Consider the following 24,646-nt stretch of genomic DNA (forward strand, 5'->3'; position numbering starts at 1 on the left):
CTCAAGAGGCCTTTGCCAGGACACTGGAGGCTGAGGAAGCTAAACTAGATCACCATCCAGTCAACCAAGCTTCAACTGGGATTGGACTTCCTGTCAAGTTAGCAAAAGTCACCCACTGGACACTGTGGACAAATTGTCAGCTCTAATTCCACTGCGGAGGGTTTTCTCTAGGTTGACGAGAGGCAAGGGACTAAAGGAGGGCCAGCTGTGAATTCCTGATTGCTTCCTGTTGACTGATTTAGGTCAGTCTAATGAGATTTCTTTTCCACTATTAATGTTCATCACAGTTAGCTCTGTCACTCAGGTCTCATAAGAACAGGAAAAGAGAGAAACAAACAAACAAACAACCAAAAACCCTACCATTAAATGCATTTTATTTGCTTATTTTTCAACAATTTGTGAGCTTAGGACTAAGGTGCAAGAATATAGGCAAGCATCACTGGTAAAGAGTGAGAGGTAACCAATCAATCAGGAGCCAATCACCCGCCTCTAATTAGTTCTCCAAATCCAACTTAGCACTTTCCTCAAACATCCTAATGAGCAGTATCGTAATAACATACGTTATTTTGAAAACAGTTGTGATGGAGGATGCCCAGATGAAGTGCCCAGCTGGTGGAGGCAGGAGGACTAGGAATTTAAAATTAGCCTCAGCAACATGGACCTTGTCCTCCTCCTCCTCCTCCACCAGCACCCCCCTCACACACATAAAAGAATGAAGGAAAACAACAACAACAACAACAAAAAAAAAACAAACAACTATGTAAAAGGTTACAGTTGCCTATAGTTTAGAAAAGTGACTTCTCAAAGGATTAACTATGATTACTAGCTGAGCTACCAATTCTATTTCTACATATATAATCTACAAAAATAAAAGCAAATGGTTACGAACAAATCCCTGTGCATGAATGTTTACAGTGACATCGTTCATGAAAGCCAGACAGTGAAAAACAACCCAAAGATATCAATTTCTGAACACATAAATAATGTGTCTTATCTAACAGCACGGAGTACTCAATGAGGAAGTGGTAGAATAGTAGAGAACTAGGTGAGCACACAAACAGTCTTGAAAAGGGATAAAGAAAAAGGCTAGACTACAGGATCCACTCTCCATTAACAGACAGTAGATTAGTGGTGGCCTGGGGCTGGGGAAACTGAGGGAAGAAGGGTAGCTGCTCATGGGCTCGGGGCTTCTTTAGCTGGGAATGCTCTGTGCTCATCTTACCTCTGTATGAAACTTGTTGTCACACAAATACAATGATGTATTAATTGGTTTGAAAGGTTCAAAGTCAATGTTGACTTTCTTTTCCTTTCCTTCTTCTGTTACAATTGTTCCACAGTAAACAACCAGACCATTTGGAGGTACTGCAAAGAACATAAACAATTTCTCTACTTTAATTGTTCCCATAGCCACAATTTACATCAAACAGAAAAACCCTTAGACTCATAGGCAAAATTCTCACCCCAATTGCAAAACTTCCTTGGAGATGTTTCAATAGGATTTATTCCTTAAGTACAGCAAACACTACTTAGTGCTCAATGAAAACAAAAAGCTAAAGACCAATGACGCCAGCTGGCCGAAGACCCAGGAAGAAAGCACCATGGCAGGAGCAGGGCGGACAGAGAGGGAAATGGTTACCTTTGTTATAAAGTTTGAGTCTCTGTTGTACAGATGTGATGGCTCCCAGGACTGAAAGGCGGTTTACTCGTGACTTAATGTTAGATGCAGTTCCAAACTCGTCTGCTAACATTTTTGCCACTCGTGAAATCTGGTCTTTAGGAGGAATGATCAGCGATATCATGCTCGTGCCATTGCTGGAGAGAGAAACACACTAGTTTAAATTCATGTTTACCATCAGTAAACTGAGCTCCAGCGAGACGTTCCAGAAATCATAAAAACACACTGTCTGAACAGTACCAGAAGGCAGTAAGTAACCACACAGGAGCATTTTCCAAAGGAAGCCTAACGAGGGTCAGCAGACAGTAGGCGCTCCATGACTTCAGTACTGAGATCAGCCATGTAATGAAGGCACTCAGAGGGAAAGGCTTCATTCTAAGGATGAAGAGAGAAGGCTGCTACGCAGGACCAACAAGCTGGAGTCAGATTCTGGTGGCTCTTCAGTGGGAGAAGCTATGCCAGGACAATGCAACCAGTCTTCCAAAGTCCAGACAAATATTCCACTTAATACCATCCTTTTCTCCTTAAATTCTAGGCTTGCCACGAATATCCTCAAATACTAATTAATTCAGCACACCCAATGCTTTCTTGATAGGAGAGTAATGCAATTCATAAATATCCCAGTTATGAAACAATTTGTAACTCAAGAAAATACACACACACACACACACACACACACACACACACACACACACACACTCACATATACATAGAGAGAGAGATAGGGAGATAGGGTCCGTCTCTATAGTTCGGGAGCTATGTAGACTACACAGATCCTCCTGTCTCTGCCTCCCAGAGTGCTGGGATTAAAGGGATATGCCACCAAGTATGTGTTTGGATTACATTGATTTGACTAAAAACCTTTGCAAGAGCCATATGGGGGCTAGAGATGGCTGGGTAACCGAAAGCACCTGTTTCACAATCACAAGAGCCTGGAGTTGGGGGTCCCAGAACCCTTCAACAAGTCAGGTGAGTTCTGAACACGCCTAGTAACACCAGCTCCAAGGGGGTAGAAAATAAAGTCAACAATCTGTGTGTGCAAACACACAAATTAAATATTTTTAAAAGAGTAATGCACCAAGAGCCTGATTAAGTATCCAAACAAATTCAAATATCTAGAACCAAAAGATGAGGCTAAGGATGACCCAGGAGAATACCACCTTTAACCCGTTCTTTTTTTTTTTTTTTTCTCGAGACAGGGTTTCTCTGTGTAGCTTTGCGCCTTTTCCTGGAACTCACTTGGTAGCCCAGGCTGGCCTCGAACTCACAGAGATCTGCCTGGCTCTGCCTCCCGAGTGCTGGGATTAAAGGCATGCGCCACCACCGCCCGGCTAACCCGTTCTTTTAAAACCACCAGCAGTGGCTAAACACCTGGTTCCAGTATTTCTAGTTCTGTTTTTGTCTAGCATGCATGAGGTCACAGGTTCAAACTCTAACACCAAGGAGGACAGAGCATGTCAGCAGCAATAATAACCAGTTTTGTAAGTTGAAAAGCGTTCTGAAGGCTGGTTTACAACACGAACACACTCATCTTTATTTAATGACATACACAAAGTTGGTTGAGATGACTGACGCTAGAGAGAAGCCTCAGGAGGGAAAGGCATCTGCCACATGCCTGTAATCTTAGCACTAGGGAGACATAGATTCACAGGTTCAAGTGCAGACCATCTCAAAACCCAAGTGGAGAGGGATAAAGGAAACTACCTGATGCCAGCCTCTGGTTTCCACACAGGTGCATCCATGTGTGTAACATACACAAGATAACACATAAGATAGAAGACAATGCGTGAAAATCACGTGGTACAATTTCTGTAAAGACTATGTAGAACATGTAAACAACTCCCAGCACTCAACAAGTGGGTGTGGGGGGGTGGTTGTTGTGGGTTTTGGACTGGGAATAGGGGCATGTGCAGGCAGATGATCTGAGTAGGGGCCGCCTTGTCTCAAAACAAGTCTTAAACAAACGTCAACAAGAAGCAAGCAAAGGACATAGGTCAGTGGCAAAGTGTTTACCAAGCAAACATAAGGCTCTAGGTTCAGTCACCAATACAAAAACTAAACAAAATAAAACTGGGCAAAGGGCTTGAATAGACATTTTTGTAAAGACCACAGAAAGGCACTTTGGTCTGTCATGGGCTCCCTATCTGGGGTAAGTAAAGCTGTGTGTGTTGCATCTCCCCGGGAAAAGCTTTGTTATACAACACGGGGCTGGAGAAATGACTCCTGAAGAGGACCCAGGCTGGTTCGGTTCTCAGCACCCGCATGGCAACTCACAACTGTCTGTAACTCCAGTTCAAGGCAGGATCTGATGCCCTGTTCTGACCTCTGTGGGCACTGCAACCACACGATTCACTAACATACATTCGTAAACACTCATACATATAAAATCTTGAGTGATAAGACATCCAATGTTGGCCTCTGGTCTCCATATACACAAGTGAACACGGGGTAAAATGGGATGACTCCAGGAGGAAGGGGTCACTGGGTAAAGGCCTGAGTCTGACTTGTGGGACTTACATGGTGTAAGGAGAGAGCCAACACCCTTAGGCCATCCTCTTACCCCATAGGTATGCTGTTGCATATACAATACAATACAACCCACATATACAATTAAAATAAAAATAAATTTTAAGAAAGACTGAGACACATATGAATTTAAATTATAGCAAATAAAATCAGTCATAAATGACCACATGTTGTCTAGCTAGTTCTACTTACATGAAATGTTCATCCAGGAAACAATCTATAGATAGGTAGATAGATATGGGATGCAGAGGACTCTGACTATGAAAATGTAGGGAAGTGGCTGTAAGCATGCATGCATTTCTTCTGTTCTTGACTGCAGACATGACTAGCTGCCCCAAGAAATTCCTGCATAACTTTCCCAAAATGATGGCCCACAGCCTGGAACTGCTGCTCAAGTAAACTCTTACTCCCTGAGCTGCTTTTTGTCAGGGTGCATTATCACAGCAATGGACAACTAGGACACAAGTCTGAGTTATAACTTTTAAAGGGGGCATATTGTATGGTATGTAAATTGCATTTTAAATTAGAAAATCAGTTAGGGCCAGGATATAACTCAGTTAGTGGAGCGCTGGCTGAGCATGCATGAGACCCTGGGTTCCATCTCCAGCACAGCTGAAGGCAGGGGGATCAGAAATTCAAGGTCATCCTTAGTGCATGTGTTCCTACAAACAACCATAACAAAACTCACTGGGACCAAAGGATAGACCAATGCACCCACGCAAAGGGGGCCAGCTAGGAAAAGGAAGCAGAGCAGCAGGAGAGAAGTAAGAAATAGTGATGGCATGTCCACCAAGTCTCAGGCATTTGAATGCTCCAGTTGGTGACACTGTTTAGGAGGTGTGACCTTGCTGAAAGAAATATGTCACTGGGGGCAGGCTTTGAGGTTTCCAAGACTGGCTGCTATTTCCAGTTTGTTCTGCTTCTTGCTTATGGTTGGAGATGTGAACTCTCAGCTGATTCCACTCCATGATGGACTCAACCTTTTGGAACCATAAGCCCAAAGAAACTCTTTTTTAAGTTGCTTTGGTGGTGTTTTATCACAGTAACAGAAAATTAACCTAAGTCATAAAACAGACACACAGGCACACACCATACACATAAGAAAGTGAACAGAAGATCGCCCCTCTTAAGGCTATAAAATCAAGTAATTACTAGTGTCTCAGGAGTGGGTGGTATCAAATAAACTGAGAACAATATGAACCTTACCCCTGCTACTGAGCCCGTGCATGTTCACAAGAGCCTCAAGCCAGTGCTTTTCTGTTTGTTTTAAAGACAGTGTGTGTACACATACAGACAACTTTGTAGAGTCAGTTTTCTCCCTCCACTTTTATATGCGTTTTAGAACTCAAACTCAGGTTGCTATGCTTGTGTGCTTCAGATGCCTCTACCTGTGGTGCTACCATGCTGGCCCTAGACAGGTAAAGTTAACCAAAAACAAAGAGAAAGAGAGAGAGAGAGAGAGAGAGAGAGAGAGAGAGAGAGAGAGAGAGAGAGAGAGAGAGCAGAGACAGAGACAGAGACAGCAAAGGCAAGCGGGGCATGGTAGTGCACGCCTTTAATCCCAATACTCAGGAGGGAGAGGCCAGCCTGGTCTATAGTATGAGTTCCAGGATAGCCAGGGATACACACAGAGAAATCTGTCTAGAACCATCCCCCAAACCAAATAAAACAAACAAAGCTATTTAATTTCTAAGTATATGGCGTTTTGTCTGTACACAAGCCTGTCTTGTCTGCACTACTGCATGCCTGGTGTCCTCAGAGACCAGGAGAGGGCAGTGAATGCCCTGGAACCTAGGCTCTCTCTCCAAGAGAAATCAGGGCTCTTAACTACTGAGCCACCTCTCCAGCCCCAAGACAAGTCAGTTTAAATATAAACTACTTTCTGTGAGGTTTTTTTTCTGATGAACAATTTTCAAGGACACATATACCGTCACTTTAGAGGCTCCCAGAATCTTTAGGGTCATAGGAATTCTCTTAAAGGGCCCAGTTCTAAGCAAATACACTAGTTTACAGAGTAGTTTCCTAAGAGATGGATTTGACAAAGGAGTAGAATGAGGAGGGGCTCTGAGAACAGCAGAGATGATGGCATAGGAACCCAAACCCAAAGGACTGTACAATCTGAAGTTAAAGAAAGAGGATATCAGGACAAACTGAGTAAACTCAAAATACCTCAAAGCCAGAAAATGATGTGCAGTACAAAGTAATAACCTTGAGGTAAGCTGCTACCATCTACTTTCCACAAAGCTAGGTTAAGATGATAAACGTTCATTAAGCAATTTTGCTCTAAGAACAGCAGGGTAACCTTGCATCCCCACCTATCTAACATTCCAGAGAAGATAAAGCAGTGAATGCATTTAGTGATAGGATGTGATCTTGTTCCTGGAATCCACTGTTTAAAAGGCTCATAAGTAGAGCAGGGTGTGGTGGTGCACTCCATTAATCCAGCATTAAAACTGAAACAGACAAACAAACACATTCAGAGGTATAGCTTGCCAGGTTTTTTTTTTTTTTTTTTGAGGCAGGGGTGGTGGGGTGGGGGTGGGGTACATTTCTACCAAGTTGCTAAATGTGAAACATAAAGCTTAAGACTGCTCTGAAGAGATGGCTCTATAGGTATATGCTTGCATGAGGACATGAGTTCAGATCCCAGAACCTACATAAAAAAACATGTGCTTGTAACCCTGGGGCTGGAGGTAAAGACTCGGCTACTGGGACCCTGTCTCAGGAAATAAGGACAAAGTGACAGAGCAGGACGCCTGAAGCCTTCTCTGGTGCTCTTACCCAAAGACACATTGTGTCCATCTCCTACCCAACCCCTACATTTTAGGGACAAAACTACCTTTCTCCAGTTTCCATGTATAACTCTCCCCATGCTATCGGGGAAACAAATTTCTGAACTCACCTTTCTAAGACACTTGACTAGAAAAGGCTGAAATCTAAATTTTGAAAACATAGCCTGTAGGGTGCTGCATGCCTGTATCCCAGTACTCCAAAGCTGAGGAAGGAATAGTTTAGGCTACTAAAGCTGCCTGATAATTTTTATGTTGGCTTGAACACTAGCAGATTAAAGGCCTCTGCCAGGAAAGTTTCGGAGCAGATACCTTCATTTATTCCACAGGCAAGCCAAAGCTGTTAGACCAGTTTGTATAAACACAAGAATAGATCAAGGAAGTTGAGTATTTCATGTGTACACACAGCAAATACCTCTTAAAAGGAAAATGAGTGCCCGGCATGGTGGTGCATGCCTTTAATCTCAGCACTTGGGAGGCAGAGACAGGCAGGCCTCTGTGAGTTTGAGACCAGCCTGGTCTACAGAGTGAGTTCCAGGACGGGCTCCAAAGCTACAGGGAAACCTGGAGACTGAGAAATAAAACTCTTGCAGCAGGGGGATGTAGCAGCTCAGTGATCAAAGTACTTGCTTGGCATGTGCAAGGCCCAGAGTCAGATCTTCAGACACTAGAAAAAGTTCTCACTTGAGAAGCTGCTAGCTATACAGGCCAAGCTACAGACTGGTCTCACTCTCACCACCGACCTCCTCATCTCAGAGACAAGGTCTCACTATGGCTCCTTGGCGGGCCTGGAACTCAGACCTGCCTGCCCAGGCTCCCCAGTGCTGGGATTAAGGCTGTGTGCCATACATTCTGTTTGCCTCCTCCTCTAATTCTAATCATTTGTTTGTTTTTGTTTTTCCACCTTCTCTGCTGTCACTATATCTCCTTTCCAAAAGGTCCAAAAGACCCCAATTAAGAAGAGCCAGTGAGGGCACTGGAGAGATGATTGGCAGTTAAGAGTAACAGCTGCTCTTCCAGAAGACCCAGGGTTTGATTCCAACTATCTACATGGTGGCTCACATGGCAGCCAGTTCTAGGGGGTCTAATGCCCCTTTCTGGAGGGCACCAGGCATTCATGTGGCACTCAGACAAACATCTACACACAAAAAAGAGAAAAGAAAAAAAAAAAAGCCAATGAATACACATTTGTAATCCCAGCTCTTGGAAAGGCAATACAGAAAGAGCCCAAGACAGCCTTGGCTACATGATAAGACCTCGCCCCCAAACCAACCAACCAACCAACCAACCAACCAAATAAATAAATAGAAGAAATAGGAGACGTTCCAGTCAAAAAGAGCTTGGTCTCTGGAAGCATGGGGATTTAAACCAGATCCACAGCACTCATAAAAAGCTAGGCGTGGCGATGCATACCTGAAAAAACCCAGAACTAAGGAGGCAGAGACAGGAGATCCCCAGGGCTTCCTGGTTAGCCAGTGGGTGGGGAGATGGTTAGCGAAGTAGACATTTGCCCTACAAGCTGGAGCCTGACTTCCCAGACCCCAGTCAAAAGAAAAACAAACATCATCATCATCATCAACAACAACAACAACAGCAACAACACTATCTCAAGATGGAAAGGAGGACTCCCACAAGCTCAATGGCCAGCTACTTGAACAGGAAGCAAAACAAAGAAACTGTCTCCAACAAGGTGGAACCAACACACCTGATATTGTCCCCTGACCTACGCACGCACGCACGCACGCACGCACGCATGAGGAGGAAGAGGACAAAGAGGACAAAAAGAAGTCACTATACAGCATGCTGGGGTTGGGAATGCATGCCTGGAATCCCATATTTTAGGAGGCAGAGCCAGTATGGCCCTAAGTTTGAGGCCAGCTAATCTATATTGAGAGTTCCAGGCCAGCTGGGAACAAAGCATGACCCTGTCTGGCAACAAGAGCCAGTGAGGGGCTCAGCAGGTGAAGACACTTCAACCCCTGGAAGCCACATGATAGAAGGGGAGAACAGACTGCTGACCCCACCCCCATCCCAAAAATTAATGTAACTGAAAAGGGGGGGGGCAGTGAATCATGCTGTATGGCAATGACTCATATACAGGTCTTAAAAACATACAAAGCAAGATACAACATAGAACAGTGACTAACACAAAGCTCCCAAGGCCCTCTGTCCTCCTCATGCTCACCAGGATACTTTCCATTATCAAAGAATTATCTTCAATGATTTACCCGGAGGATTAGTTTCTGGGAGTCACAGGGAAGGAATACTTGTAAATCGAGTAAATACACAGAGCAAACACAACTACGCCAAATTAAAGCTGCATACACAAGGCAGGAAGGAAAGACTGAGTCAGTCAGTAGCTTTCCCTTTCCTCCCTCCTTCCCTCCCTCCCTCCCTCAAGAACTGTTGACAGGGAAGTTTCTCTACCTAGGTCAACAGAACAGGATAGGAGCAGCAATACTCACCTAAGGATTCAGTCCCCAGTACTGTGGACAGGAAAGCATTTATGTGGTAACTTTACCAGGAGATATAACATAAACATTGAAGGTAATCAGTGAATCTTGGCTTGCACAGTATGCATGTGTTTGGTCAACTTCAGGCCAACAATACCAAAGCATCCTTTCACCTGTAAAAGTCTTACTAAGGCTTGGTTTACTAGCAAGTTCCAGACGTCATCTCAAACACAAAACAATCACTGTGTCTACCTTGTGTATTTCCAAGCAGGACCACCTTCTGGTTAGCTGAAGGCAAAGCACCTCCACAGTGCAAGCCTAAATTCAAGAACAAAAATCCAAAGAGCCCACATGCTGCATTGCCCTATGCTGTGCCTCAACATGTGTTGGAAATTCAACCTTACCTGCATAGGGAGTTTGAGGACAATCTGGGTCATCCAATATTCTGTCTCAAAACAAACAGTTTCAGCCTGCCCAGGGGCAGCAGTGCTTCTCTGAAGAAACCCATGCACAGGTACAAGGACACTCCACAAAGTTGTCCTCTGACCCCCACATACGCAGTGGCACATGCATACCCACAGATGCACATGGGCACACACAAGGAAACACACAGATAACAAATGCATATACAATGAGATTTCAAAAAGAAAAACAAAACAGCAAAGACATGTTTATGTGTATGGCCTTTCTGTCATATGAAAATTGGTATTCCTCCTGGAGGATGCAGCAGTCAAGTAAATCTTGGGGGTGCTTATCAGACACTGAAACTAACAAGTCACACTTCCTTAGACACTGTCCAGCAGCATCTGCAGTATTCCGCTTTAGCAGCACAGACAGACTTTTTAAGCTATCCTACTTAAATAACCACACCATAACCCAACTCTGACCAGACAGAACGCCCACACTTCGTCAGTCATTTTGTCAGACAGGTCACAACTCTCACTACAACCATTTTCTATTTTCAGGGCTGGACCAGAACAGTATGGAGATGCTGCCCAAGCTGAGGTTGAGCATAGCTTCCTTAAGACTCTTTCAGCTCAATGTTCAACGGTTAGGTGCTTCCTAGGATGTTAGTGACCCAGGTTATCATGCTCTCTGCTAAGACCATATCTACTCCATCTCAGAAAGTTCAACTTAGACCTAGATCATTTCTGGGAAAGATGCTAAGCTAACAACATTATAGGGATTACTACCTGAGAAATCAGCCAATTCCTCTCCAATTTTTACACCATTTTTCAAAACTGTCCTTATTGGACTCACTCACTATAGGACTTCAATTCTTGCTTCTTTTCCTAGATGTACAAAACTAAACAACTTTTAAAAGTGGGTTGGAGAGAGAGCTCTGTGGTTAAAGTACGTGCCATGCAAGTGAGAGAGCAAGTTCAAATCCCTAGAAGATGGACATAGGGGCTATCTGTAATCTCAGTGCTACTACAACAAGATGGGAGGCAGAGAACAGGGGGTCCCAAAAGCTTGCCCAAGGCCAGGGAGCCTGATGTGCACAGCGGCCAACTGTAAGAGGCCCAAGACCAACACCCAAAGTTGACTTCTGACCTTTAGTGTGGGATGGCATATCCATGCCCTCCTCTCCCCAACAGAAGAAAAAATAGCTGATCTTAGGACTTTGAGTGCAGGTTTGGAATCACGGACATCGAGGCTCAGCCTCTAGTCTGTTATTAAGCTATCTGACCCAAAACAAATTACACAAATTCTTGTGAATCTTGGTTTGTTTACTTCACAAGGTCAGGATGATTCTGTAGGATAATGTTAAGTACAGTCTGAACAGCAGAGAGTAAGTAATCACTAGATGACGACTAGATGGAGCTCTAGCTCTTTGTCATTCTGATGGCCCCTCCCCACAGAAACAGGAGAGCACTTGAAACACCACGAAAGCATTATTTGAACTTGGCTATGTCCACACAGAGGCAGAGTGGACTTTGGTAAGTGGCAACCACTTTTCTAGGATGATGGCACAAGATTCAACACCATTTAAAACATTAAACAGTCGTACCATATAAAGTGGGAATGGCCATAGCCTACATCTGCAGCGTAAGTTCCATCGGGGTACAAGTCACTTCAAAGAGGCCTGCTATCTTGCCACAGGTTGGTGCTCTCGAGGGTAGAGATCATTGCAGCACATGGTGGTGGTCAAATACTTGAGGAATCAATAGTCTCTGATAACAAAAACAAGGTCTTCCTTATACTATATCTTAATTACATTTATTTATCTGCATGTGAGTACATGTTTGGAGGTCAGAGGTGGAGTCATCTTGCCAGCTCATTTATTTATCTGTTATTGTGCCACAATGTACATGTGGAGGTAAAAACAGAATACAAAACCCCAACTTCTGGAAGTCAGTTCTCTCACTGTGACAAGGTTTGGAAGATCCAACTCGGGTGAGCAAGGGAGCACTTTTACCTGCTGAGTCATTTTACGGGGCCACAATAGACCTTTTTGCATTTGTTTTTGATTTTCAAGACATACCCGCCTTTCCAGGAACTCACTCTGTAGACCAGGCTGGCCTCAAATTCAGAGGTCTGCCTGTGTGCTTCAAGAGTGCTAGGATTAAAGGTGAGGGCCACTGTACCTGGTGTCAACACACTTTCTTATAAACAGACATCAGATATTTATTCTAAACAGCTGTAGAAAATATCAACTAAACATTTTCTACTCCAAGGTGGATATGATGATCTACATCTGTAACTCCTTGGAACACTTAGGTGGGAGAATAATGCTTTTGAGGCCAGTCTGGGCAACATAGTGAGATCCAGTCTTAATAAAGTCACTCCTTAGAGAGGAAGAACACATGCTATCTTAAAATAACTAACTGTCTCTCAGCTTTCCCCTCACTAGAAAGCTCAACCTGCCAGGCATGGTGGATCTCTTTGAACTTAAAGCCAGCATGGTCTGTCTACACAGTAAGTTCCAGGCTGGCCTCAAACTCAAGAGATTCACCTGCCTCTGTCTCCCAAGGGCTAGGATTAAAGGAGGACTGAGAAACCTTATCTTGAAAAACAAAAAACAGGGCTGGAAAGATGGCTTAGTGGTTAAGTGGCTGCTCTTCCAGAGGACCCAGGTTCAAGTCCCAAGAGTCACATGGCAGCTAACAACTGTCTCTAACTCCAGGGGATCCAACACCCCCATACAGACATACATTCAGGAAAAATACCAAGTCACATAAAATAAAAACAAACAAATCATTAAAAAAATGCTCAAGCTAGCATATTATTTTACCATAATAAATCCTACAGTTTCAGCTGGGCGGTGGTGGTGCGTACCTTTAATCCCAGCACTCGGGAGGCAGAGCCAGGTGGATCTCTGTGAGTTTTAGGCTAGCCTGGGCTAAAGTGAGTTCCAGGAAAGGTGCCAAAGCTACACAGAGAAACCCTGTCTCAATGCCCCCCCCCCCCACCATCCCAGTTTCCTCATTTGATTTTGATCTCACCTTAATGCCACCATCTATGCCGCAGGTGAGGAGACAGAACCTGGTCAAGATATAACACTAGAATGTTAGCGAAAGGGCTGGGAACGTAACTAGGTTGGTAGTATGCTTGACCAGCCAGCATATGTGAGGCCCTGGGTTTGATCTCTAGCATCACATAAACAGGGTGTGGTGGCAGAAAGATCAGCTGTATAGGGCCTACTTTGAGACCTTGTCTACAAAAAAAAAGGGGGGGACTACAAGATTGCTTGGGTTAAAGTCATTTTCTGTTAAGTCTAATGACCTGAGATCAACTCCTAAAGCCCACCTGGTGAAAGGAAAGAATTGACTCCCACAAGTAATCCTGACAGGCAGGAATGCGTGTGCCTGCAGATGCATGCATACAACCTATGTTTTTAAGTATAGAACAATTTAAATGTGCCAGCCATTTTCCAGTAGTTTACAAAGATCATCTTAGCATTTTATCACCAAAAGCAGACTACTCAATCCTCTAAAACAAGAACACACTTGGTAATAGCTACCCTCACTAAAGAACATCCCAACATTATCTATTGGAATATTCCACCAGGAAGCAGCAGAAGCTGGAAATTTTCTCTAGTTTTGTCAAAACAACGCACTACAAGGAGATATCAATCTCAACCAGCGTTAGGATCTCACTATCAGTGCTCTGGCCAGAAAATTATAAAAAAAAAAATTCCCCTTGCTTGACCAGTGTGGAAGTATTTTGAAATAAAGCAAAAGCCACAACTCTCCCATGAATTGTCTTTTTGTTACACACTTGTTTCCCTCATCACCAATGTTCATTAAGAACAAACATGTTGAGGCTGGATAAGAGCACTTGCTGCTCTCCCAGAGGACCCGAGTTCAATCCCTCAAACCCACACCAGGCAGCTCACAACTGCCTCTCACTCCAGGGTAATCTGACTCTGGCCTCTTCATGCACCTGCACACACATATTAATTAATTAATTGAAATAAATTAAATCTAAACAACAAGTAAATTTTAGGGCCCAAGAATGTGTAGCTCAGTGGAAGAGCACTTGCCTAGCATTTAAGAGGTCATGGGTTCAATTTCCAATACCATGAAAAGATTCTAACTGGTTCAGTCCCCAGCACAATACAAGAATGAACCACACCAGCTATGGGATACATGGGAAGTAGAGACAGGAGGGCCAGTTTCAGAGATCTTATCTCCAAACAATGAACCATCACCATGACAATTGTAAAAATGCAGTCATAGCTTTAGTCTACCAAGCCAAAGAGTCTCCAGCCACATAATACAACACTAATGCCCAAACCAACTTTTCTGCTGTGCCTGGCACATACTAGGAAAACACAAAGTAATCTTTTCTTTCTCTTTTGAGAAAAGGTCTCATTGCTCAGGTTGGCCTTGAACTTGTGATCCTCCAGCATCAGCCTCCCCACTACAGGGATCACAAATGTGGGCTTGGCTACTTTATTACTTGGCTTGCAAAGTAACAATCCTTAAAAAAAGGAAACAAAAAGAAAAACCCAGCTTCTAACTGCTGAGCCATTTATTTCTCCAGCCCTGCAAAGTAACATTGTTTTAAAACATCTACCTTACTAAGATACTTTCTAATTTTTGTCCAAGTAGTTAACCTACTTCTTTTTGGATAGCATCCAATATGTCATTTAAGACTATAAATTGGAGGCCGGGTGGCAGTGGTGGCCCACGCCTTTAATCCCAGCACTCGGGAGGCAGAGTCAGGTGGATTTCTGTGAGTTTGAGGCAAGCCTGGTCTACAGAGCGAGATCCAAGACAGGCACCAAAGCTACACAGAGAAATCCTGTCTCAAAAAACAAAACACAACAAAGACTGTAAGTTGGGCTTGGTGACTACTGCCTGAAATCACAGAACTTGGAAGGTTAAGGCACAAGGATTCCTATGAACTCTGGGCTAGCCTGGGCTACAGAATGATACCTTGTCTCAAAAAGCAAAATAAAGATCACCGCCTATACTAACTCCCCAAACTATGTTAGTCTGTACTTAACTTGGGGCTGAAAATGGCTGTGTTACCACTCCAGGGATGACTAGCAGACCATGTTCTCATTTTTTAAAAAGGAAACTTACCCAGGTAGTGTCACACCCCTTTAATCCCAGCACTCAGGAGATAGGTGGATCTCTGAGTTCGAGACCAGCCTGGTCTACATCGAGTTCCAAGACAGATAGGACTATACAGAGAAACCCCATCTCCAAAACACTAAAAACAAACAAACAAAACAAAACCCCAAAACAAAACACAACTTTTATTACATGTATTTGTGTGTATACACACACATGTGCGCAAGCGCGGCCATGGCCATGACACTTATGTGAAGGTCAGAGGACAATCTGTAGGTTTCCAGAATAGAATTTAGGTTCTGATGTTTAGCAGCACCTTTATTGAGCCATCACATGAGCCCCCACCTTCTCACTTTATTATGTACATTTTTCTTAAATATCTGTCTACCTCACAACAGATGGTTTGATAAACTTGTCACTTGACTGGTTAACAGTCAAAATGCATTTGTGGATTTAAATTTTGATGTGTGGAGAAAATTGTAACTTGAAGGTCACAGACCTGGTGGAATGGAGCTAGGGTAGGTCAGTGGTAGAAATCCTTGTGCAGCATGGGCTAGGTCCTGGAGTTGATCCCCAAGCAGCACCACAAAAAACAAACTAAAAGACACAGTAGGAAAAAGACAAAACCTTTGACAAGGGTCATCCCCCAAAGGCTGTTTCAGAAGATCAATGGCAATGTGGTGACAGTAAACCACAGTCCTGGCCAGGTACATGTCTGCAGGCCCAGCCACTCAGGAGGCTCAAATGGAAGACCCTTAACTCACAAGCTTAACCAGCCTAGTCAGCCTGGTGCACACCTTTAATCTAGCACTCAAGAGGCAGAGGCAGGTGGATCTCTGAGTTTGAGGCCAGCCTGGTCTACAGAATGAATTCCCGGGTAGCCAGGGCTACACAGAGAAACCCTGTTTTGGGGGGTGGGAGGAGGTAGACACACACTAGCCTGGCCTAGACAACACAAATAAGAGGGGGAACTCTTTTCTTCCACCAACTCAAGACACCAGACATGAAAGCAAAGTTAATCCCAGAACTCAGGAGGCAGAGGCAGGCAGATCTCTGAGACTGAGGTCAGCCTGGTCTACAGAGTGAGTTCCAGGACAGCCATGGCTACACAGAGGAAACCCTGTCTGAAAAACCAAAACCAAACAACAACAACAACAAAAAAATCAAGAAAGCATTAAAGGATCAATGTTAGACACTTATACTCCTGCACCTGGGAGGTGGAGGCAGAAGGATTTTGAGAGTTCAAGACTACTCTGGAGCAAAACCCTGTCTTAAAACACCAAGTATAGTCAGGCCAATGGCCTCAGGTTATCAGCACAACTAGAAAGAGTTGCCAGGAACCCAAAAATGCCAAGTCCTTTGAAGCTAGTAGGAAGGGCTGTAACAAGAATAAAGACAGTAGCCAAGGGTCCCAAGTATGTCAGATGGCAATGGCAAAGCCTGCTATTAGAGGCAGTCTCACTGAGCTCTCAGGGCCTGAGTGGGAAGCCACATAATTTCTAACCTGACGGAAAAAAGCTTCGAACCTTCCTACCCCCTTTTACTCCCTCTTAAGATAGCAGGCTGCTAAAGAATGAGAAGACACCTACAGAATGTATCCTAGGAGAAGATTCTATTCTGAGATTCCTGGAGAATAGGCTGGACTCAGAATCTCCGCTGGAGACGATCTACTGGACAGACAGACCTGATAATGGGCAGGCAAAAAGTTCCTTCCCACTCTTCAAGCACTCTAAGACCATTAAAAACCCTGCTACAAAGCTAGTAATTTTAGTTTTCTCACAAGCAAGTATCTTACCAGAACTGGTATGCAAGTACTCTCTCAAGCCCTAAGTTCAAAGAAAAAGAGTCCTCCTGTAAAAGGGTCCAACTGGTCTAAGTGGTGTGGCAGGAAGGACAGGAAAACCTTACTACACGCTGCCGTAAATGCATTCTAACACTTGCTTTCTGAAGAGTGTGTCTAGAGACTCTCCCTTCTCCTACCACAATGTGTGTGTCAAGACTTGAAACTCAAAGTCACTGTTCATTAGATCCATAGTACATAGTACTTTTGTGCAGAATACTACAGTTCTGAATTAAGACACTTGGAGGGGTATCTGAGGAAGACTACCACATCCTATTATGGGCGTGCTCATCACTTCCCTTCCTCTCTCTGACCACTTTTTTCTATGTGCAGGTGCATGTAGAGGCCAGAGGTTAACAATGGTCTTTCTCAATTACTCTCGTATTTTTTGCGACAGTCTCACCCTGAACATCTTAGGCAAGTACCCTATCACTGAATGATATCACAAGACTACTTTTACATTTTGAGTCAGGATGTCATTTAGTTACCCAGGCAGACTTTGAACATGCAACTTCCTGCCTCAGCTTCACAGGTAGCTAAAATTAGTCCAGTACTACTAGACTACTAGACCTAGCTCCTCTAAGATATTTCTAAAGGATCAATGTTTGTGTATATAACAGGAAAGCACTAACCTATGCATTCAGGAAGAGTGGTACATGCTTAAAATCCCAGCACTCCAAAGGCTGAGGCAAGTGGATAACCAGTTGGAGGGGAACTTAGGCTATACAGCATACAGTGCTAGACATTTTGACTTATTATGCCAAACATCACCACTAACAATCTAAGACACACTCACACACACACACACACACACACACACACACACACACACACACCCGTTTTTTGAGACAGTTTCTCTGTGTAACAGCCCTGGCTGTCCTTGAACTCACAGAGAACTGTCTGCCTCTGCCTCCCAAGTTCTGGGATTAAAGGCATGTACCACCACAGCCCAGCACAATCCAAGATTTCTATTCACAGTTACATATATATAACCTGTTATATGTCAAACAAGTCTCTGCAATTTGTTTTACATTCATCTCTCCCCTGAATGGAAAATATTCTGATTCTTTTCTCTTTTTCTTTTTAATTTCAGATGGGGGCATGGCACACACAAAGGGATGAATACAAGCTCTCTCTCTTTCGGAGCCTGAATCTTTAATGGTTTAGGTGGCTATAGGAAAGCCTATGAAGATAGCCACCAAGCCTGAGACAAGCCAGTGGTAAAAATTGAGTGTGACTGTTTCTTAACTCCCAAAGACTCTTGAGGGCTGAGGTTGTGGCTTAGTAACAGGATGACAGCCTAGAACGGACAGACCTTGGGTTCAATTACTAGGAGCAAAACCAGTATCTTTCAAAATGGCTCGGAAGGTTCACTCAGTGCTCGCTTGCAACTCTGAGTTCAATCTCCAGTACTCTTCCTCCCAATACATATTTGCAAATGCAGAGTATGCAAAATAGGAAGGAGTAGAGGGAGGGGTGGAAAAGGGATGAACGAGGAGAAAGCCCACCCGACTGGAAGGTCTCACTTCTGAAAACCGTATCACTAGCTTCAGAACTGTGCCCTCAAGTGAGAGCCCTGGCCAATGCACAACCACCCCTTCCAGACTATGAAGAGCTACTTTCTCACACTCTTCCTTAAGACGCCAATAACAGGGGCTGGAGAGATGGCTCAGCAATTAAGAGCACTGACTGCTCTTCCAGAGGACCGGGGTTCAATTCCCAGCACCTACATGGCAGCTTACAACTGTCTGTAACTCTAGTTCCAGAGGACCTGACACCTTCACACCAACGCACACAAAATAAAGTGAAGTAAATTAAAAAAAAAAAAAAAAAAAAAAAGAAGCCAATACCACTTTCTGGGTGTGTCTTATTTTCTTCTAAGTAACATATTCTCTTAATCCTCATGCTTAAACCTCATTAAAATATCTTTAAAACCCACATTTTGCTTCATTTAAAAAATAATATTGAGAAATGAATAACACCAAAACTACCTGAAATTCACTAGTTTGAAAATGTTCTGCTAGGTGGAGTTTGAAGTGAGCCTGGTCTACAGAAAGTTCCAGGACAGTAAGGGCTACACAGAGAAACCCTGTCTCCAAAAACCAAAAGAAAAGGAAAATGTTTCTTTTATTAAGAGGAGAAAGATGTGTATCTCCTGTAGCCAACTGACCCTGAACTCAGGACCATTCCTTTTCCCAAAAGCTGGAGTGATGAACTGGTCATGGTGCCTCATTCCTATAATCCCAGCACTTGGGAGACTGAGGCAGAAAGATCAAGCATTCAAACTCATCCAAGAACACAGGAGACCTTATCTCAAAAAAGAAAAACAAAAAGACCTAGAAACCTGCTGTAAGTTCCTTATTTGAAACCAAATGTGGTTCAACTCATGTGGCATTAGATCCAGTTTTGGCTGTGTGCATGTTTTTCCTTATAAGTCAACTGTGGGGACTATACCAAGAGCAATCATAAAGAGGTAAAATCATATACAGCCAAGTATTAAGAGAGACATACATAAGAAAACAACTGGCTGGTTATCTATGAGCACATATAAATTTAAATATTCAACCTCACTTAAATGAAAACAAAACAGGTACAGGCCAACCAGCTTAAAAACCAGGTGTTATAAAACAGGGTCACCAAGTTTCTCCTTTAGTCTTTGTAGGTGCGATTCCACAAACAATACAGTCTGCGGGACTTGGAGTAATTTTTACGACTAGTCTTGCAGATTTTGGTTCACAAATTACAATGTGGATATTTGGATTACAGCGCACAGTTACACGTGTGGAAACCAGGCTTAGAACAAACCATCACAGGTCACGGAGGCCTCCACAGTTTGTTTTTGCTCCATCTTGCCTCACATTTTTACACTGTGACATTCAGGACAATGGGTTATCTAAACTCTCAGCCTCAGCTGCTTCTGTGTATCAAACGGTGACATTTATTGATGTGAATGTTAAATGACAATGTATCGCTCCAAAGCATCTATGACAAAATGCTCAATTATTTTGTGGTTACTTCATCCTGTCAATGTATTTGAACTACTGAGTCCATTTTTGTGGGTAGTTCTTTTTAAGATACACTACATTTGGTTATATACCAAAAGATAACCACACACAGACTGAGTAAACTTCAAAACTACTTATTCAGGGAAATTTTAGAAAGTAGTGTTTAGGCTGATTACGGTGAAAGTACATATGAGCAGAGACACACACATCTCTGGGAGCTGGAGGCCATCCTCAGCTATATGTTGAATTCCAGGCCAGCCAGGGCTACATAGTGAGAACCTGAACTCAAGGGGGGGGGGGGGGGAGCCGCTGGGTGGTGGGGCATGCTTTTAATCCCAGCCCTCGGGAGGTGGAGCCAGGTGGATATCTGTGAGTTCGAAGCCAGCCTGGTCTACAGAGCAAGATCCAGGACAGGGACCCAAACTATACCGAAAAACCCTATCTCAAAAAGACAAACAACCAAAAAAAGTCTTGGGCCCTGATGACCTGAGTTCCAGCCTCAGAACTTGATTTAACGTAGAAGGAGAAAATCAACTAATGCCCTAATGCCACAAAGTTCTCCTTTGACCTCTACAAACATCCACTCGTACACACAAAGAAGTTGAAAGAAAGCTAACGGGACAGAGGGAAGCAGACCCACATTTTACCCCTGCCCACAAGTTCCTATTCATTTCTGAGACAATTCTAGGTACCCATCACTACCTTCTGTCTTGTGCTAGCTGCATCGACTATAAACCTTAGTTAGTTTCTACTGACATTAACTGGAGCACCCCCAAATACTGACACATATGGATCCACTTGCCATTTAATTTGTCTTTAAGGTTCATCACAATTATCACAAGAATATTTTAGTATTAGTAGCTCATCCTATAACCTCAGCACTTGGGGGATGGAAGCAGATCAGGCCAAGCCAGCTTCAGGCAGCCACATAATGAGTTGGAGGCCAGCTGACTTACAAACACATTAAAAAAAATTTGGGGGGGAGGTGTTACATAAAACACTATGAAAATTTAAAGTGTAATACATCTCAGCAATGAAAACTAAATCTTGCCATTTCCCAAAAGAAACTGGTATGTACTGTACCCAGAAAGTTCTGAGCCACATACAATAAAACTTTGGATTCCCAGATCAACATCTGAGATAGACAGGATCTTAACATTTCCATGTGCTCAAGGTGCAACCAAACCCTGGCTAAATTATTAAGCAAAATAGGACAAGATTATAAACTACATTATTTGTTTAGAGGAAGAGTCTAGCTATTTTAGACAGCATAATCCTGTCTAAAATATTGTTTAGCATCCTTCAAACTTTACTGAACTTTTCTAAACTAGCAAGTAAAGTTTCCAAAGGCTTTTAAGAGAGCCTTAAAACTTTCAAGTCATTAGGAACTCTGGCTTGGAGGAGAAAGAAAAGTAACTTATTAAGCAGTGTTGTCTTCAATGTTAACTTCACTCAAACAAGCAAATTAGTAAAGAATTCATAGTCGAACTGCTTCAGAGAGTGCACTACATCCAAATTCTAATAAATGGACCAGCCTAAATGAAAGCACTGAGACAAGGAACAAGTTCAAGTCCAACTTGAAACAATGTAACAGCAGTAATCCATAAGTGTCAATACCCCACCAAGAGCTTTAAGGTAGCCCACTGAAACAATAGTACCTGGCTAATTCTTGGCATCATAATGAACCATGACCTCTATTAACGTTCCTCTAAGGTATTTTTACATTTGGGATTATTTATTTTCACTCTCCACATGGTACAAGTTCCTATGAGTAAGTCTTTATATTCCATTAAATTAAAAAAAAAAACACCTTAAGAAATAACATTAAAAGCATCCACCTTCAACTCAAGTGTTTACACTACATCAAAGAGATGAGTAACACACCAAATAGAACCAAACTTTCAGAAGTCTAATCCTAAACAGAAATTAGTGCTGCTCATTTATTAAGAATGAAACACCAAAGCAAAAGCACCCTGCTTTAAAAACCATGGACTTAAGTAGAATCAGGCCAAATCCATTTCAAAAAGTTAATGAACTTGGTGCCAAAGGTGGTCCTCATATCACTGTCAAGCTATCCATCAGCGACAAACCCGGGCTGAAAAACAGAATGTCTCATTTGTGTGCTGAAATCAACTTCCCACATGGCCTGGAAGAAAGCCACTCTGTTGTAAGAATGCTCTGGAGTGCAGGAATATATAATGTTCCACTTTTAGGGTGGGGACACCCCAAGTAGTAAAAAGTTTCTCTAATTGGGAAAGTAACAAAATACAGCAATAAATGGAAGAAACACAAATACCTCTGGCACACTCTGACACAAAACATATGGCTACTTTCAACCTAGCTTATTCACCCAGGAATGGGCATACCTACAAATTCCTATAAAACTTACATGAGACCGAAACCTCACTTTAAGTCAGTTTTGAATTTCCACAGCATTATTAGTCCATCAGGCAACTCTATTCCCAAGAAACTCCACAGGAAAGCCAACAAGGACTCTGTTATTATGGTTCCTATCAAACAGTCCCATTACCTGGAATTCTCTTGAATATGCACACAACAGAAAACCACCACCACCCCATCCCGCACACGTTGGCATTTTCGGTTTATAGGCGGGTCTTGGAACAGCTAAAACCAGGAAGCTCCGGGGTAATTAGAAAACTTAGGGGAAGTCATCTTCGGAGAGGTCTAAGACCCAGAGAAATAAAGGTGAGCCAGGAAGATCTCTCTTGGCCAACCCTCCTTTACCCGCCCTCCCCACTAAAACTTCACCCACACGGGACTTGTAAGTCCAAGTGGGGGAGGCCATTTTAATGAGGCCTGGCTGAGGAACGTGAAGCGAGAGGAAGAGAGAAAATCAGGGTAGGGCGTTCGGAAAGGAACGCCAAGTACTTTCCCCCAACAGCACCCAAGTCGGGTGGCAGCACCCGGAGCCCGAAAAGTGAGGAGCTGAATTCAAGGGCTCGAGGGAGGTTCAGAAGTAGAAGTGGCTTTCTCCAGAGAGGGGGCCGAGTGATCTGAGCCGTGGGAGCCAGACTCCTTACCCCCAACAGGGGGAAGGACTTCTTTCCCGGCCAGCCGCGCCGACCCTCGCCCTCCAGTCAGAGGCTACTACCCAGAGGTCCAGAAGGCGGGAGTTGGCTAGTGCCGGGTTCTCCTCATCCGGCCATGCGGCGCGGGGGCGGCCATCCTGAGGGGTCCGGGATCCAAGAGGGCACGGGGGGGCCGGACGCGGCGCTCACCCGCGGGCCGCCTCCAAGCTCTTAATGAGCTTCTTGATCTTCCAGATCTCCACGTTCCTATCGGCAGCACTGGGGTCGTCCGCCATCTTCTCGCCTCCTCCTCCCTAGAGCGGCCCGGCGGGGCCCGGAGACACCAAGACCACAGAGTTAGCGCCGCCGCTGGGGCAGAGCGGCCCCCTTCTTCGCCACCCCCCGAGCTGCCCTCTTCTCCCCGCCCCGACGGCCCGCCGCATAGGACGCCGGCCTTTCCTACGCCCGCTTTACCTAAGGGCCCAGTCCTGGGCGGTAGCGGCTGCTCCTCCCCGGCGGCGGCTCCGCGGCGGCGGCGGCTCTGACGTAGGACACCGGCTCCCTCTCTCCAGGCAGCTGCATGTGTTGCAATCCGCTCACATGGGGCCTCTGATCTCACTTCCTCCGCCAGGGGCGGAGTGGAAGGCGGCGGGCGGAAGGGAGGGGGCCGGTGCGACGAAGAGAGGCTCTGCGCGCGCCGCGACTTCCCATTGGCTCGCCGCGCCTCTGCTTACAAGAGGCTCGCTGATTGGCTGCCTCGGCGGCCGCGCTGCCTTGTGAGGTATAGGCCGGGAAGCGGGAGGTACCGCCTTCCTTCCGGACCGGCTAGCCTGGAGGAGGAAGCGGGCCGAATCCGGGGGCTCTCGCGAGCATTTTCTCGGCTTCTACGGCCTGGAATGGGGGTGGCTCTTAAAGGGGCGCGAGAGAGTGGTCGTTGTCTTTCGTTCTTCCCCCTTAACCTGCATGGACATCCGAAGCTCTGCGACGCAGAGTCTAGCTTCTCAGTCCGACACGTATGTACGTGCGTGCGGTCAGTGGCGTTTGAAAAGCATGGAGGACACATCTCTACGCGCTTCACCTTTGTCGCTGACCAAGTGCATGTGTGCATGGTGGCTTCGCGAACCAAAGTTCAGAATCCTGGTCTCTAGGTCGGGATTAGGAACTTGGCCGAGGCTGGAACCGATCGGCTGCGCAGGGGTGAAGGAGGGTTTCCTATCGTTTTGGTGCTACCTACTATGGGTTCACTTTGGATTAGGGACTTTTGGGGTTGAAGGATGAAAGGGTTGCCTGAGGTTGGAGATCTGAGAGCATGCATGTTTTGTTAACTGGTGAGCGTGGAGGTGGGGGAGAATGTTGGAAACATTAGAACTGTTACGAGTTAAGCTTTCCAATTGTCTGTCTCCCTTCGCTTCCCTTGTGTGCATTCAAATATTTGAACTCCGAGCAAGTGCTAGATCTCGTTTTTCTGGAAATAAAGGTGAACCGAGTAAGTAATGCAACTCTAATGGAGCTCATAGTCTAGTTGAGTTTATAATTTTTGAGTTCATAATTTTTTTTTTTTTAAAGACGTGGTTTCTGTGTAGCCCTGGCTGTCCTGGAACTCGTTCTGTAGACCAGGCTGGCCTTAAACTCAGAGCCGATTGCTGGGTAAAGGCGTGCGCCACCGCTGCCTGGCAACCGTTCGTAATTTTTATAGTTTTATTTGAGGCAAGATTTTAGTGTTGGCCTCAAAATCCGGGCAATACGCCTGCCTCAGCCTTCCGAATGGATGGTGTTACAGGTGTGAGCCACTAAACCCAGCTGG

The 24,646-nt window shown here is 44.5% G+C and overlaps 1 protein-coding gene across 5 annotated transcripts in view; it reads right to left on the reverse strand.

Moving 5' to 3' along the window:
• Window positions 1–23,505, reverse strand: part of Etf1 (eukaryotic translation termination factor 1) — a 31,325-nt gene extending 7,820 nt beyond the window's left edge. The window contains exons 1-6 of one of the 5 annotated variants that reach the window (XM_059245986.1): window positions 16,473–16,551; window positions 15,468–15,565; window positions 11,455–11,617; window positions 9,456–9,476; window positions 1,637–1,812; window positions 1,223–1,362 (exon numbers count right to left, since the gene is read on the reverse strand). In XM_059245986.1, coding sequence (XP_059101969.1) covers window positions 1,223–1,362; window positions 1,637–1,799 — 303 coding nt within the window. In that variant the 5' untranslated portion in view covers window positions 1,800–1,812; window positions 9,456–9,476; window positions 11,455–11,617; window positions 15,468–15,565; window positions 16,473–16,551. Of the gene's footprint in view, window positions 1–1,222; window positions 1,363–1,636; window positions 1,813–9,455; window positions 9,477–11,454; window positions 11,618–15,467; window positions 15,566–16,472; window positions 16,552–23,052; window positions 23,157–23,316 lie in introns of those variants that run through there. The other 4 variants (XM_059245987.1, XM_059245985.1, XM_059245989.1 and 1 more) reach the window with 4 other exon arrangements.
• Between the last annotated feature and the right edge of the window lie 1,141 nt (window positions 23,506–24,646).

Source organism: Peromyscus eremicus, chromosome 19 (genome assembly GCF_949786415.1).
Source record: "Peromyscus eremicus chromosome 19, PerEre_H2_v1, whole genome shotgun sequence".
NCBI classification, from domain to species: domain Eukaryota; kingdom Metazoa; phylum Chordata; class Mammalia; order Rodentia; family Cricetidae; genus Peromyscus; species Peromyscus eremicus.